The sequence below is a fragment of the Protopterus annectens genome, chromosome 16.part0, assembly GCF_019279795.1.
Source record: "Protopterus annectens isolate FY-2018-M chromosome 16.part0, PAN1.0, whole genome shotgun sequence".
Classification (NCBI taxonomy): domain Eukaryota; kingdom Metazoa; phylum Chordata; order Ceratodontiformes; family Protopteridae; genus Protopterus; species Protopterus annectens.
Window position 1 is genome coordinate 599,587,288 of NC_056750.1, and position 12,988 is coordinate 599,600,275.

The 12,988-nt window shown below is 39.3% G+C and overlaps 1 protein-coding gene across 1 annotated transcript in view; it reads left to right on the forward strand.

Moving 5' to 3' along the window:
- The window catches only part of LOC122790626 (neuritin-A-like), a 125,766-nt gene extending 122,335 nt beyond the window's left edge, over nt 1–3,431 (forward strand). The window contains exon 3 of the mRNA XM_044058152.1: nt 1,719–3,431. Within this exon, the coding sequence (XP_043914087.1) occupies nt 1,719–1,962 (244 nt within the window). The 3' untranslated portion in view covers nt 1,963–3,431. The remainder of the gene's footprint in view (nt 1–1,718) is intronic.
- The last annotated feature ends 9,557 nt before the right edge of the window (nt 3,432–12,988 follow it).

Below are 12,988 nucleotides of genomic sequence, written 5' to 3' on the forward strand. Positions count from 1 at the left end.
TGTCCTGTGTTTTTATTATTTATTATTAAATATTTTAAACCTTTCAGCTGTGGCTGTTTTGTGTAGAGATAATTTAAGTTCTTAGAGTACTTTGCATGTATTTGGTGATACTGTACTAAGCCACTGCACAATAGCCTTAGCCCGGGGTTGCACTTATTTTATTATTTGGATAACAGTAATAGCACACAGTGGAATTGGTCACCCTTTGAGAATGGCCTTATAGTAGCTGATAAGTAGTGGTTGGTGGCAGTGATTTCTACCTTATAGTATGGGCAAGAGGGACATAGCTGGAGAACCTGTGCCAGCCTTTCCCAGGAGTGTCTGTGTATTTGTACCTAATTCATATCTCAAAGTGTGTGTGTTTCAGCTACTTGGGCAAGGACACAAAGCACTTTTTGGACATAGAAGATGCTGGAGGTTTTGGCTTGACCACTTGGCTGAGATCTGTACTCTATAGCTATGCCAGTGGGGAGTCTTATTGGGGATCTAGAGATAAAGGGAGAAATCAGCCTCAGACTGACTGTGATCTCTGTGTGCTCTTAAGAGAAACTGTACTTTACTGTGTGTGAACTTATTATCCTCCCAATGTGGACTCCCCTCAAAGGTGCTAGTGGTGAGGATTGAGGTTCCTTGATTACTGGGCCAGTACACGGCCATCACAATAACTATCATGAGTTCAAACAACTCCAAAAGGTCTACCTAACTAATCACTGGCTTGGCTCCTGCCATACTCCAGGCTAAATCTGCCTATCCCTAACTACACCTTTAATTCCTCTCCTTCTAACTCTAGCCCTTGCCTGTGTCTACTATCCCTCCCATTTGTATCTCACAGTATTGCCAATATCCTACATTTTTCTTCAGCATCTTGGACATAGTTTAATATACAATATAGCTGTTCCTGTATTACAACTGTTATGTCACTGTCATTGCCCATTGTATTTTGTATCTCCCTAATTGCTTCACTGTATATGCTGTGTTACTTAAACTTTAATTGTTTTGTATAGAATTAATATTGTCAATTTTGTTAGTAATGATAGTTTCTTTAGTATTTTACTTAATGGAGCTTTTCTCCCCGAGCCTCTGCTGAAAACAGGATCCTGGACCAGTCGGACATTACCTGGTAAACAAATGTACTAAATAAATAAATAATAATAAAATAAATAAATAAAAATGTAATGAAAATATTTTATATGTACTCTGTATATAATGCTGTCTTGTCTTCTCTTATAGTATTAAGTATATACTGTCATTCCCTTTTTTATTTTTCATAATAATTCTATTGTATTGCCCTGAATCTGTTTTATGCTGTATATTTTTGTTTTCTGAATTCTAGCATGGCCTAGATCATAGCTGAGAGCAGTCCATGGACCCACCCTTACCTGAATAACAAATAAAATGAAAAAAAAAAAATATATATATATATATATATATATATATATATATATATATATATATATATATTAGTTGTCTTGTGCTGGTTGACCTAAACTGAACTGTATTTTTTATTTTCTCTACAAACCATGTTATTTCTTGACCCAAATTAAGATCTGAGATTAGAGGGCTACAGTTAGAACTTGACAAGCATGCCTACTTTAATAACAAGTGTTTAATTATATTTCCATTTTAATAAACTACATTAAAAATGACAAAATTGCTTGATTACTTTTACTTTTGTTCTTGTTCCCTTTTCTTCTCTTTCTCTCCCTATAATTCTCCAGACATTGGGATGACTTCCACTTGTGTGCCATGGCAGCTATGCTGGAATGTAGGCTGGAAGCGCAAGTTATGTGGGACTCATTGCGTGAGGAGTCAAAGAAGCTGAGGTTTGAGGGTAACCTGTATGAGCTCTGCAGCAAGAGGAAACAACAAAGCAAGCAAGACCGCCTCACAGGTGCAGCACTACAACAACATCCGCCGGTTTTACTTCCACTATTGACAGTTTTCCTGTTCTGTCTTATCTGACACAGAATTGCAATTTTTTTGGGAGGAGGGGTGAGGGAATAACTCCAGCTACAAAATTTAAAATGCATAAACAAGATATAATGAATAGTTTTGCTGTTTTTAAAACTGTATGTATTTTCAAGCATAATTTATGCCCAAACAGACAATATGATATGCATTTCGATATATGATACACTGAAAGAGAAAATGCAATTTAAAATGTTGACAACATTCAAAGCCTAGAGAGAAAAGCAAATATCAACAGCATTCTTAATGAGTTATGTTTCGCTTAGAATCATCCAAATATGCAGAAGATATAAGCACTGCGCTTTGCCCTATAAACAAAGTGGCTTCAGTTTTAAGTCTTTTGAAATACCATCCTCCCTACACACACACACACACACACACACACACACACACACTACGATGACAGCAGTAGACAACAGGTGACCTCAGTCTGTTTAATATGCATTTTCCCTGTTTATTTGGTGAAGTCAAATCATTTTTAGCCACACTGACCCTTGTAATGCATGTGCAGAGGAGAGTCTCCCACTTATGCCTCCTTCAATCCCTTCTGCACAGATTTCAGAATAATAATTTCTATTTAAAAGGAATCCTTACAAAGAATCTTATGTAGTCACTTCTCAGCATTAAACCTTTAATGCTGCTTTTCAGTCTGGTCAGCCAGTTAATTAGGCTGGTTTGAAGATTTGCTGTCCATTTTCCACTGTCTCTTCATTTTAGTTTCCTCTGCAAACAAGCTGATCCCATTCTCAGTGTACTTCATGGTGTTTGACGCAAAGGTGCTAAATGGTGATGGTTCTAGAATTGACTTCTATGGACCCTCATTAACCACTTTTTGTTCCTTTGATAGTGTTCCCCAACCACTTCTTGTAGCACTATACCACCCAGCATCCCTCTTACCCATTATTCAACTTGTCTTCTACTCCGCATCTATTCAGTTGATCCATTGACCTCTTGTGAGGGGCAGAATCAAAGATTTCACTGAATGCAGGGTACCTGGCATTGAATATGTTTCTTTTATCAAGTCCCAGTGTAACCCTGTCATAAAACTGAATCAGGTTGGACTGACATGACTTGTTTTCAACAAAGGCATGCTGATATTTATCCCACTTACCTCATGTCAAAGCATTATTCTGGACCCAGTCTGACAGAAGAATATCATGGCTATGATGGACTAGCATGCACTACCCTATATATTTCACCACAACACATTCTTTGTTACAATAGTTTCCTTAATTAATGCATCCACTATTATAGGTTCATAGGTGGTTATTGGGCTATTCACCTTATGATCTTTATACACCTATCTGTGTGTACCCAATATAATACTAGAGAAACCCAATACAAAGGATCTTGCCAAAACTAGAAATCTTACTTAGTAATGACTGCTCATCTCTAAGATGGTCATAGGTGAAATCCCTGGCAGGAATTTGCAGTTTCCAATACAGTCATCCAGGCTATGCTTAAACAGGGTCATACAGGGGCTCTGTTTGATGTGAAATGGTAGACTATTCCAGAGAAGTGGCATCCTCTGAGAGAAATATCTGTCTCTCCAGCAGGTCCTATTTATGTCGCAGGCCAGGTTAAGGTCCCTGGAGCGGGTGACCCCTGTCCCATTTGACTTGCTGATGTGCAGCATTTCCATTAGGTTTGGATCCGAAATTGCTCTTTAGGCCAGGCACAAGTTTCATGTAAGTAATCTGTATGCTACTGAGTACAGTGACAGTGACTTCAGTCTGTCAGTGTATGACATGTGCTGGAGACCCTGAAATTTTTTGGTTAGAAATCTCTGAGGTCTCTCAAATTGTTGCAGGTGCCTGGAAAGATACATACCAAAGGAAGCACTGTACTCAATTATTGGCCTACTGAGGATCTAGTACAGGGGTGTTATGACCTCTTTTGCTCTTGAGGCAATGCCTTTGTTAATGAGGTGTGCGATGTAGAACTCCTTCCTTACAACATTAGGCATATGGTGGTCAATGTTTAGGTTACTGTCAACTTCCGTTCCCAAGTCTCTCACTACTGAGTTGTTACTTATGGTATTATTATTTATATTATAGTCTGCATAGATATAATTTTTACTGAAGGGGATTATAATGCATTTTTTAGCACTGAGTACAAGTCTATGGCTTTAGCACCAATCATTGGTTTGTGTACGTCCCTCTTGAAATATATTGACATCATTTGGGGATTCAATGATTGCAACAGATTTGCAGTCATTAGCAAACTTAGTCAGCCATGGCTCCTCTGTATTAGCAAACAGCATCCCTGCCAGTATTTATTGTCAAAGCTATTGACATGGGGATGGGGTGAGTGATGAAATTATGAGGACTGTAACTGTAATTCTCAGACTAGGGGGACTGCAAGTGCAAATGCAATATTCCCCCCATGGAGGAAACAATTTTGGAGTTACTGTGCATGTGTGTATAAAATAACTAATGTGTGTTTATTTCTGTAATAGGGGTGTGGAGAGTGCAAGGAGGCAGAGCCTCCCTCCAAAAACATGGTATAACAAGTTGTAAAATTTACTGATTTGTTAGTGTAATCGCACATTACTTTTTGCAGTTTTGGAACCCAGAATTTTTAAGTGTTGCACATGTGATAGAGGGCCCTGGCATGTCTATCTTCTTAGAGAGCAGGTGCTGCCACATTACCATTCCACACATCTTCAGAACCCTCTGCTACTGTAATGAGTAAATTAAGGATTATAAAATAGATATAATTATAACTGGTGTTAACTACTGTTTTCCAAAGCAGATAATTAGACATTTACTATCCTTGTGTTTATTTTTTATTTTATTTATTTTTTTATTATTATTATTATTGCATGTATTCAGCACTACCATTCTTTCCTGGCATTCTGGTTTGATGTGGAATAGCCAAGCTGTACTACCTTCTGTTCAAATCTGAGACTACAGCTTGTGAATAGACATGCTTCCCAGTGTGATGCTGTACAGAATCCCACTGAAAAGCACATGCTTGCCACTGTCCATTAGCATACAGGTGCACATAGCCGGCTTTAGGCACCAGCGAACCCTGCAGTCGCTGGGGGCCCCCTGTTCCCAGGGGGGCCCCAACAACAGCAAATTGTCTTAACCTCATATTTTGTAATGTCTGTCAAACCAACAAAAGCTACTACAGCATTCTTGTATATTTACTAAACCACATGACATGGATAATAACTCTTATTTATATCTCCTTTAAAATTCAAAGATATTTCTGGTTGTAGTAACAGTGTTTTGTCAAGTAACAGGCAGCACTGACATAGTGCCCCTGGCTTAGTTAAATCCTGCTGTTGGACATGTTCTCCACTAAAAGTAACTTCATATCCAGTTTTAGTTCCTGCAATACCCGTGGCTGCAGGGGGTCCCCCTTAATCATCCTTGACTGTGCGGGGGCCCCACAAAAGCTGATGCTGGCTGGGGAAAAGGAGGAAGAGGAAATGTATTAATTTCCTGATTATGGTCTTTAACCTGAACAGGGCTGAGTTATGACCCTGTTAGGATGAAGTTGATAATGAACATGAGCAGGGTAAGCACTAGAGAGATCAGCAGCCCAGTGTGACCAATCTCAGTGCAAATTTTGGTTTTAAGAAGAGCTGATACTTCCGATCATCAGGGATGGTTTTCTCTTTCAGGGAGTTTTATGAATAAAAGCAGAACACCAGATACTATAACTCTCAATTCCTTCGCTTAAGAGTTCAGTGCAATCTCAAAAAATAATAAAATAATGGCTCAGAATCAGGACTATATTTTAAATAGTACTATAATTTGCTCAAAAAGTTAATCGAATAACACCTTTTGCATCAACATGTATTTTTGGACAATAAGTGTAAAACTCAGATGTCTAGATTGATTGACTGTTTGTAATCTTGAATGATTTACCAGCAAATCAAACTTTTTATGAAGGAGAAAGCAAATGTATGAACAAAATCAGGGAAGGTCTGTGAAATCAGGAACAGTGACAGGTATGCATTACTGCCCATTGAGGTAAATAAGCGACTTACCCCTGCTGCTGTTTGACAATTGCTAGACAGGAGTTATTGATCTGGTGTGGCAGTACTAGTGTTGCACAATGTATTGCTGTTTGCTGAAATAAGTACAAAACAAGTACTGCTATGGCTTATGTGTGTGTGTTGTGTGTTGTGTGTGTGTCTCTGTGTGTGACACATATCACTGATTTGTAGTTGTGTGCACACCTAATAATGCCAGGACACAGACATTATTCTTCTAAGTATCAGTAAAACATGTACCTAACAAGTAAATTATATTTCATAAGTAAGACAAAAACTATATCACAGAACATTCAGGCACTTAGATCTTCTTAGAGTCTGGTGGTTCTTACTCACCAGACTGTATAAATGGGTACTGGGTGCTCCCTTAATCATCCTTGACTCCATGGGGACACCCACAAAAGCTATTGCTGGTTGAAGAAAAATGAGGACAAAAATGTATAAATTGATTGAACTGTTTAACCTGAAGAGTGCTGAGATATGAACCTTTTAGGATACAGCTGACAATAGCCTCTGGTTTCAACCACACCATTCTAAAACCAGCGCTGCTGAAATGTGTGTGTACAGAAAGCTGCTGTAGGTTATGGGGGGCTGGGGATTGTTTGGTTATTACAACTTTAATTTTCATCACATTCAAACCTTAGAGGTGTGCACATGAAGTCATTATAGCTTATGTTAGAGCTGAGGACAGTGAGGTCATTGTTTATTTACTTTTCTCACAGACCTCAGCAGTGGAATACGAAGGTTACTATAGCTTGTGTAAGGGTGGTGTACTGTCTAAGAGCAACAAATTAGAATATATAACTGAAATTATTCTCACAATCACACATCAGGCACATATACATGGGGCTGACTTTGAGGGTTAGGAGTGAGGAAGCACACTATGTAAACGTATATCAGCAGTCACTTGAAAAATATGGCTAAGGCAATTTAAATCTCTGCTTTCATCCCCGTCTAACATCAGAGCGATGCATAGGCAGTGAGTGTCTTTTGTGGGGGGTTAGGGAGGCAGGCAGTATTCTCAGATAAGACCTATGTATTCCCACAACTGGCTTGTTAGTTTATTGTGAGGTACTATTTTGTCAACTTTGAACATTAAGCCTTGGGCGCAGCTTATGTCTTCCTTGAAAGAAAAAAATAAGACTGAAATTTTCTTTTTCATGATTTTTGTTTAGGCCACCATTGGAATAAAATGCCGAGATAATGCTCTAAAATGCATCCCGGGGCACATATTAACCACTACAGCTTTGGGGGCACCAGCCTAACTGACTTATTTCCTAAATGGTTATTACTGAGCTGTCTTAGTCAGCAAATGTGTGCTGAAAGAATACAAGGAAAACTAAAGCTAAACAGCAGCAGTGAATTTCTTTCCTTAATCATAATTTCTGTTCAAGCCATTATTGGATGAAAAGGTTGTGTAAAAAGAAAAAAATTAAAATGCACTTCAAAGCACGTAGAACGTTATGGCTTCCTGAAAAAGCTGAGAGCAAGGCAAAATGTGAGAAAAGGAAGAAAAAAGTAATGCGCATGGTTTGGGGACCCCAAAACAGGAGGGGGGTGTCAGAGGAGAGGACTGAAGGGTGTGCAGGGGTGTTGAAACAGTAGGCCTAGTCATCACTTCATTTAAGTCCAGACCTTTCCATACAGTTGTAATGCATCATTGTTGCAACTAAATGCCAGTAACTGTAAGTGTCCCTTTGTTAGACAGGTCAACAAAGTGTGGTATATAGGCCTGGTGTAATGTAAGAGGTTGTAGCTACAGGTCTGTCTGTGTGTACTACTCCTAAAAGTTTGCAGCACAAACTAAAAGGTTTCTTAGGAGGTGTGGATTTGACAGGATGATACATGTACTGGAAGTGCCTAGGGGCCCCCAACTTGACATTTTCTGGGAGCCCCCAAAATGCTAACACCAGCCCCGCAGGTGTATATCACTATATATTGACTTCACAGGTCTTGTACAGTGCAGTGTAGATACGGACTGCTAATGTGTCAGATTGGCTGTTTCAGCTGTTGTGCTCACCAATGTATTATATATTTTGCAACATCTGATTGATAAGTCATGGCGCGTCCAGGACCATTTTCATTTTCTATCAATAGCACTGAAATCATATTTCCGCAATGAAAATCCAGTTAATGTTAATAAATGTTATGAACAGGTGTGAAATCATAGCATTCAGAAAATGAATACAAGTTTAAGTCAAGTATTCACTGACAAACTACTATACATAATGAATACTTCCATGCCCCTGAGGCTGGAAACTCTGATAAAGGGTATGACTTGGTATCAACAGTCAGATAGTTTTTGAAATAGTTCAAAGAGCAGATATTTCATTTTTGCTCCTGTTTGCCTCATAAATCTAGAATGGAAATGACTTTCTTGCACTTGAGAACAAATAACGTAAATTATTACCAATCTGTGGAAGAAGAGCACGCCCCTTGTTTTCTGCCCATCCGGCAAGTGGCAGTCTGGACCATGCCATGCTTGTTTAAATACCCATCACTGTGATTTTACAAAAATATTAATTCTGGCAGAACAAAATGTACAGTTGTGTATTTCATGTTTTGTAAGCTGTCAAACTTTGTAAAGAAAATTATAAAGTTATTAAAAAAATAAAACACAAAACAGAAGTGTTTGACATTTTCTTAATCACCTTTGGGTAGTACAATACAGAATGTGTCTAATAATATGTTTTATATAAGCCTAGAATTCTGTTAATTACTTGTTCACTCTGTAGCTGTCCACACAATGGGCAAGTTCCTACCAGATGTAGCAAAACTGAATGCATCCCTGGCTCTCATTATATTTTTCTTGCAGGCACTGCGAAGTGGCATTATTAAATCACAGATTTTATCATGCATTCCTGTCAGACTCTCATCAGTGAAACAAGAGGCATGGTCATAGCTGAGAACTCTAAACTGATAACAATGATGTGACCACCAGAAAGAGAGGCATGCCCTTTAACATGCAAGTTTAGAATACAGTGCAAATAGCAAGAACATATGCAGCTTTATTCTTAATTTCCATTTTTATATTATAAATTTCTTCTTTGAATCTGGATGCTATCAGATTTTGTCTTGTGGAAAATAATTATTTCTGCTAAGGATGGCATCAGTACAGAAGCACTATAATGAATAAAATGAGACATAAGGCTCACAATTGTCATGTCCACGCACCTGGGAGACATAAGCCTCACAACTGTCATGTCCACGCACCTGGGAGATATAAGGCTCACAACTGTCATGTCCATGCACCTGGGAGGCATAAGGCTCCCAACTGTCATGTCAAGAGACCTTGGAGACACAAGACTCACAAATGTCATATCCACAGATCTGGGAGACACAAGGCTCATAATTATCATGTCCACGGACCTCTTTAGTCCACTTTAAGTTAGCAGGACAGATCCTTATATAGAGACTGTGAATATAATGAGAGTATATGATGCATACACTGAGGGGTATCACACAGATGGCTTGTGCTGTTTCTAGACATAGATATAAAAACACAAGTTAGGACAAATTCAGGGGCGGCTCGTGCTATTGGACTGCCAGACTGCAGCCCTCCCACCTACAAAAAAACAAAAGAAAAAAAAAATCTGTGAAACAAAAAATCACGAGTCCCGACTCCTCTGCGCATGCGCGGACACTCAGACTGCCTTTACCAGCAGTCCAGATGCAGAGAAAGAGGTACCCAGCAACCTGTGCTGTGAGATACCCAGGAATTTGTGCAGTCGACGACCGCACAGAACAGAGAAGCTCCGGGCTGCTTCCCTTGCAGGCAGGGCAATGTGGGCTGAGCTAAGAGCTCTCACAGGGATTTCGCTGTGTGGGCTTTGTGAATGCTGGACAAATGGTCGCTGGCTGGATGGGATGTTCGTGAAACGAGTAGGACAAATGGTCGCTGGCTGGATGGGATGTTCGTGAAACGAGTAGGTGAGGCTTCGGACATGTTCTGTTCATGAAACAGGTAGGTGAAGACTGTGTGTGTGTGTGTGTGTGTGTGTGTGTGTGTGTGTGTGTGTGTGTGTGTGTGCGTGTGTGCGTGCGTGTGTGTGTGTGTGTGTGTGTGTGTGTGTGTGTGTGTTCACTTGTGCCTGTGTTTTTTTTTTTTTGCATACAACACCAATCTTTTTGACTATTGGTGAAATTTTTTGGATTACATACTTATGTATGGTGGCAGTGTAAAATCCTTTGTCTTATAGCTACAGAGTATAAGATTCATTTCTGCCCTGTAGTCACACTTTCAGTGCAAGGATTTCATGTTCACCTCTGTTTGCAGGACACAGTCTTTTCCCAGGTACTACAGTTTCCATCTAGAAGTGCTTTGTGTGTGTGTGTGTGTGTGTGTGATACATACCTGTTCAATAGATTGCCACTTCAATAACTGATAAACTATAGTTGAACACATCGCCCCAGTTATAAGTTATGTCAAACAGAGAGAAAACATTACAGTGTGGTAGCAAGTATCCTTTTCTCCAATATTACATAGTCTAGGCATTTGGTAGGTAGGTTTTCAGTAAATGTTAACTGACATAAAGGGATTTGATTGACATATGCTCACAACCATTTATATCAGTGGCTTTATAGGTAGCATACTTGCCTTTGATGCTTGGAAGAGCAAAAGGTCCTGGGTTCTTATCTCATACTGAATGCTTGGATTTTCATTACTGAGATTGCAATGCAGCATAAGGTGAGTATTGCACTCCTGAATGTGTTATCTTTCAGAGGACATGTTAAAACAAGCCCCCATCAGCCCGAGTTGCTGTCAATTTAGATGGTTTTAAAAGTTCCTATGGCAGTTATCAACAAGTGTTGGGGGGGCTACATACACATCGTTGATATTATTACACTTTTATGTACTTAGTAAAATGTGGTACAGTAATTCAGATGAGAGAATGGGCAACCTGTGCATTGCCACCCTGATTAGAGAATGCAGCTTCTCCAGCAGGGTGTTAATGTACAGGTAATGCCTGCTGAAAAACAAGCCTGCTGCTTCATGGCACCTTATGAAGGTGTTGAGAAAATTGAAAAGAAAAATAAACAAGCAGCCTCCATTTTTACACTCACTAAATGTGGTTATAAAATTTTTAAAAAAGTAAATTAAAGAAGTGTGTTTTTGTGTGTGTGTGTGTGTGTGTGTGTGTGTGTGTGTGTGTGTGTGTGTGTGTGAGAGAGAGAGAGAGGTGCATCTGATCTGTGCATCAGTGCATCTGTGAGTTTGAGAGAGAAAAAAAAACAGAGAGAGTAAGAGAAGACCAACGTCTTTGGACAATTTGCCTTAAAAAATAAGAAATGCAAAACCCAAATTGTCTGGCATTATTGACTGACCATAAAACTCCAGACAAACAAGAATTTAGATGCAAAATCAGGGACAGATAAGAAGAGGCATGTGACGGTGGGGTATCAACCAGGAAGCTGTAACTGGTGGTGGTGTGTGTGTAATGCCCCAGTTGCTATATACTGGTGGCTAGAGAGAACAAATGGTGGTGGGTAGAGATACTCAGGTTTGAACCCTGTATGCAGGTGGCAAGGACCTGAATTCCATATCCACCACCATTTCTAAAAACATTTGCAGATTTTTGCCTCATATTTGTTCTGTTCCTCATAAAATCTGTGGTTTCTGTATCTATCTACATTTTTCCTTGGCTTGCGAAGTCTGTAGTGCAGTGGTGCACTGGTAGCATTGCTGCCTGACAGCTACAGGTTCTCTGGTTTGATTCTTGGCTGGGGTGCCTTCTGTGTGGAGTCTGCATGTCCTTCCATCTTACAAAGATGTATCTGGAATTTCACTCTGCTGAAAATTGTCTTTTGTTCCAAGTCAGACTAGTTTCCTGGTTAAATGTTTAAAAATAACAGGCATTTGAATTTCAGACTTCATATTCTTCAGAAAGTACATGGTAAACAAAACTGTTTATTCTAGCAGATGTCTAAGTCTATAACATGGATATTTGAAATTTGACTGTATTCCCCCATTATTGGCTTTGTACAGGTATTTTGTGCTAAGATTGAGAGCTATCTATGGTGAGAACTGAATTCATTGAATGTTTGGGGGCTGTATTCCCCCCATTACTGGCTTTGTCCACATGTTTTTTGCTAAGAGGTTGAGAGCTATGGTGAGAACTGAATTCACTGAATATGTTTGGTGGTTGTATTCCCCCATTATTGGCTTTGTTCAGGTGTTTTGTTCCAAGAGGTTGACAGCTATGGTGAGAACTGAATTCACTAAATGGTAGCCATTTAAGTTTGTCTTCCTCTTTTTCACAAAACAGCTGATTTGGCATAGTGGTATGTTTCTCCCCTGGGTTAAAGACGTGGCAGTGAAATGTATGGTGGTAACACAGCATTTTATTCTAGCAACTTTCCAACATTGTACAAGCAATGTTTAAAATGTGTCCCTGGTTTTTGGGCTTTTGCCCCCCCCCCAATAAATTTCGTCTTTTTCCAGATTTCTTGTGCTGCAAAGTTCAGAGATACAACTGTGTGCCGAGTAGATTTTACAAGGAGCTGAGAGCTGCAGGGGAACAAAACTTTAGTGCTGCTTATTATGAGTCTGCTTGCATTGTTAATAGCACAACAGGTAGTGTACTTGCTTTTGATGCAGAAGGTTGTGGGTTCTACTCCCACAGTAGATAAATGCATCGCAGATACTGTACTGTGTTATAAAGTGGGTGGATGCTGCAGTTCTTTTTGGCAAAGATACCTAGAGTAGTAACTATGAACCTGTTATCAGTTTGCCATACAGTCTCTATTGTGATATTGCTAGCTTATCATTTTTTTTATGTATGCAACATAGGCAATTTATTCCTCAAGGGCAACAGGCACTTTATTTGTAGATGAATAAACAATGACATATAAAGTTGTTTGCTAGCAGCAACCTCTTCATTGTTACAGATTTCTTTAATGTGGAATTATTTAGATGACTTTTACACTTCAGAGATGGTGCATATTTACTAATACTGGTGGAGTGTAGAAGGTTGAGTAGACTTTTATAATGGAAATGTTCTGGATTGGGTA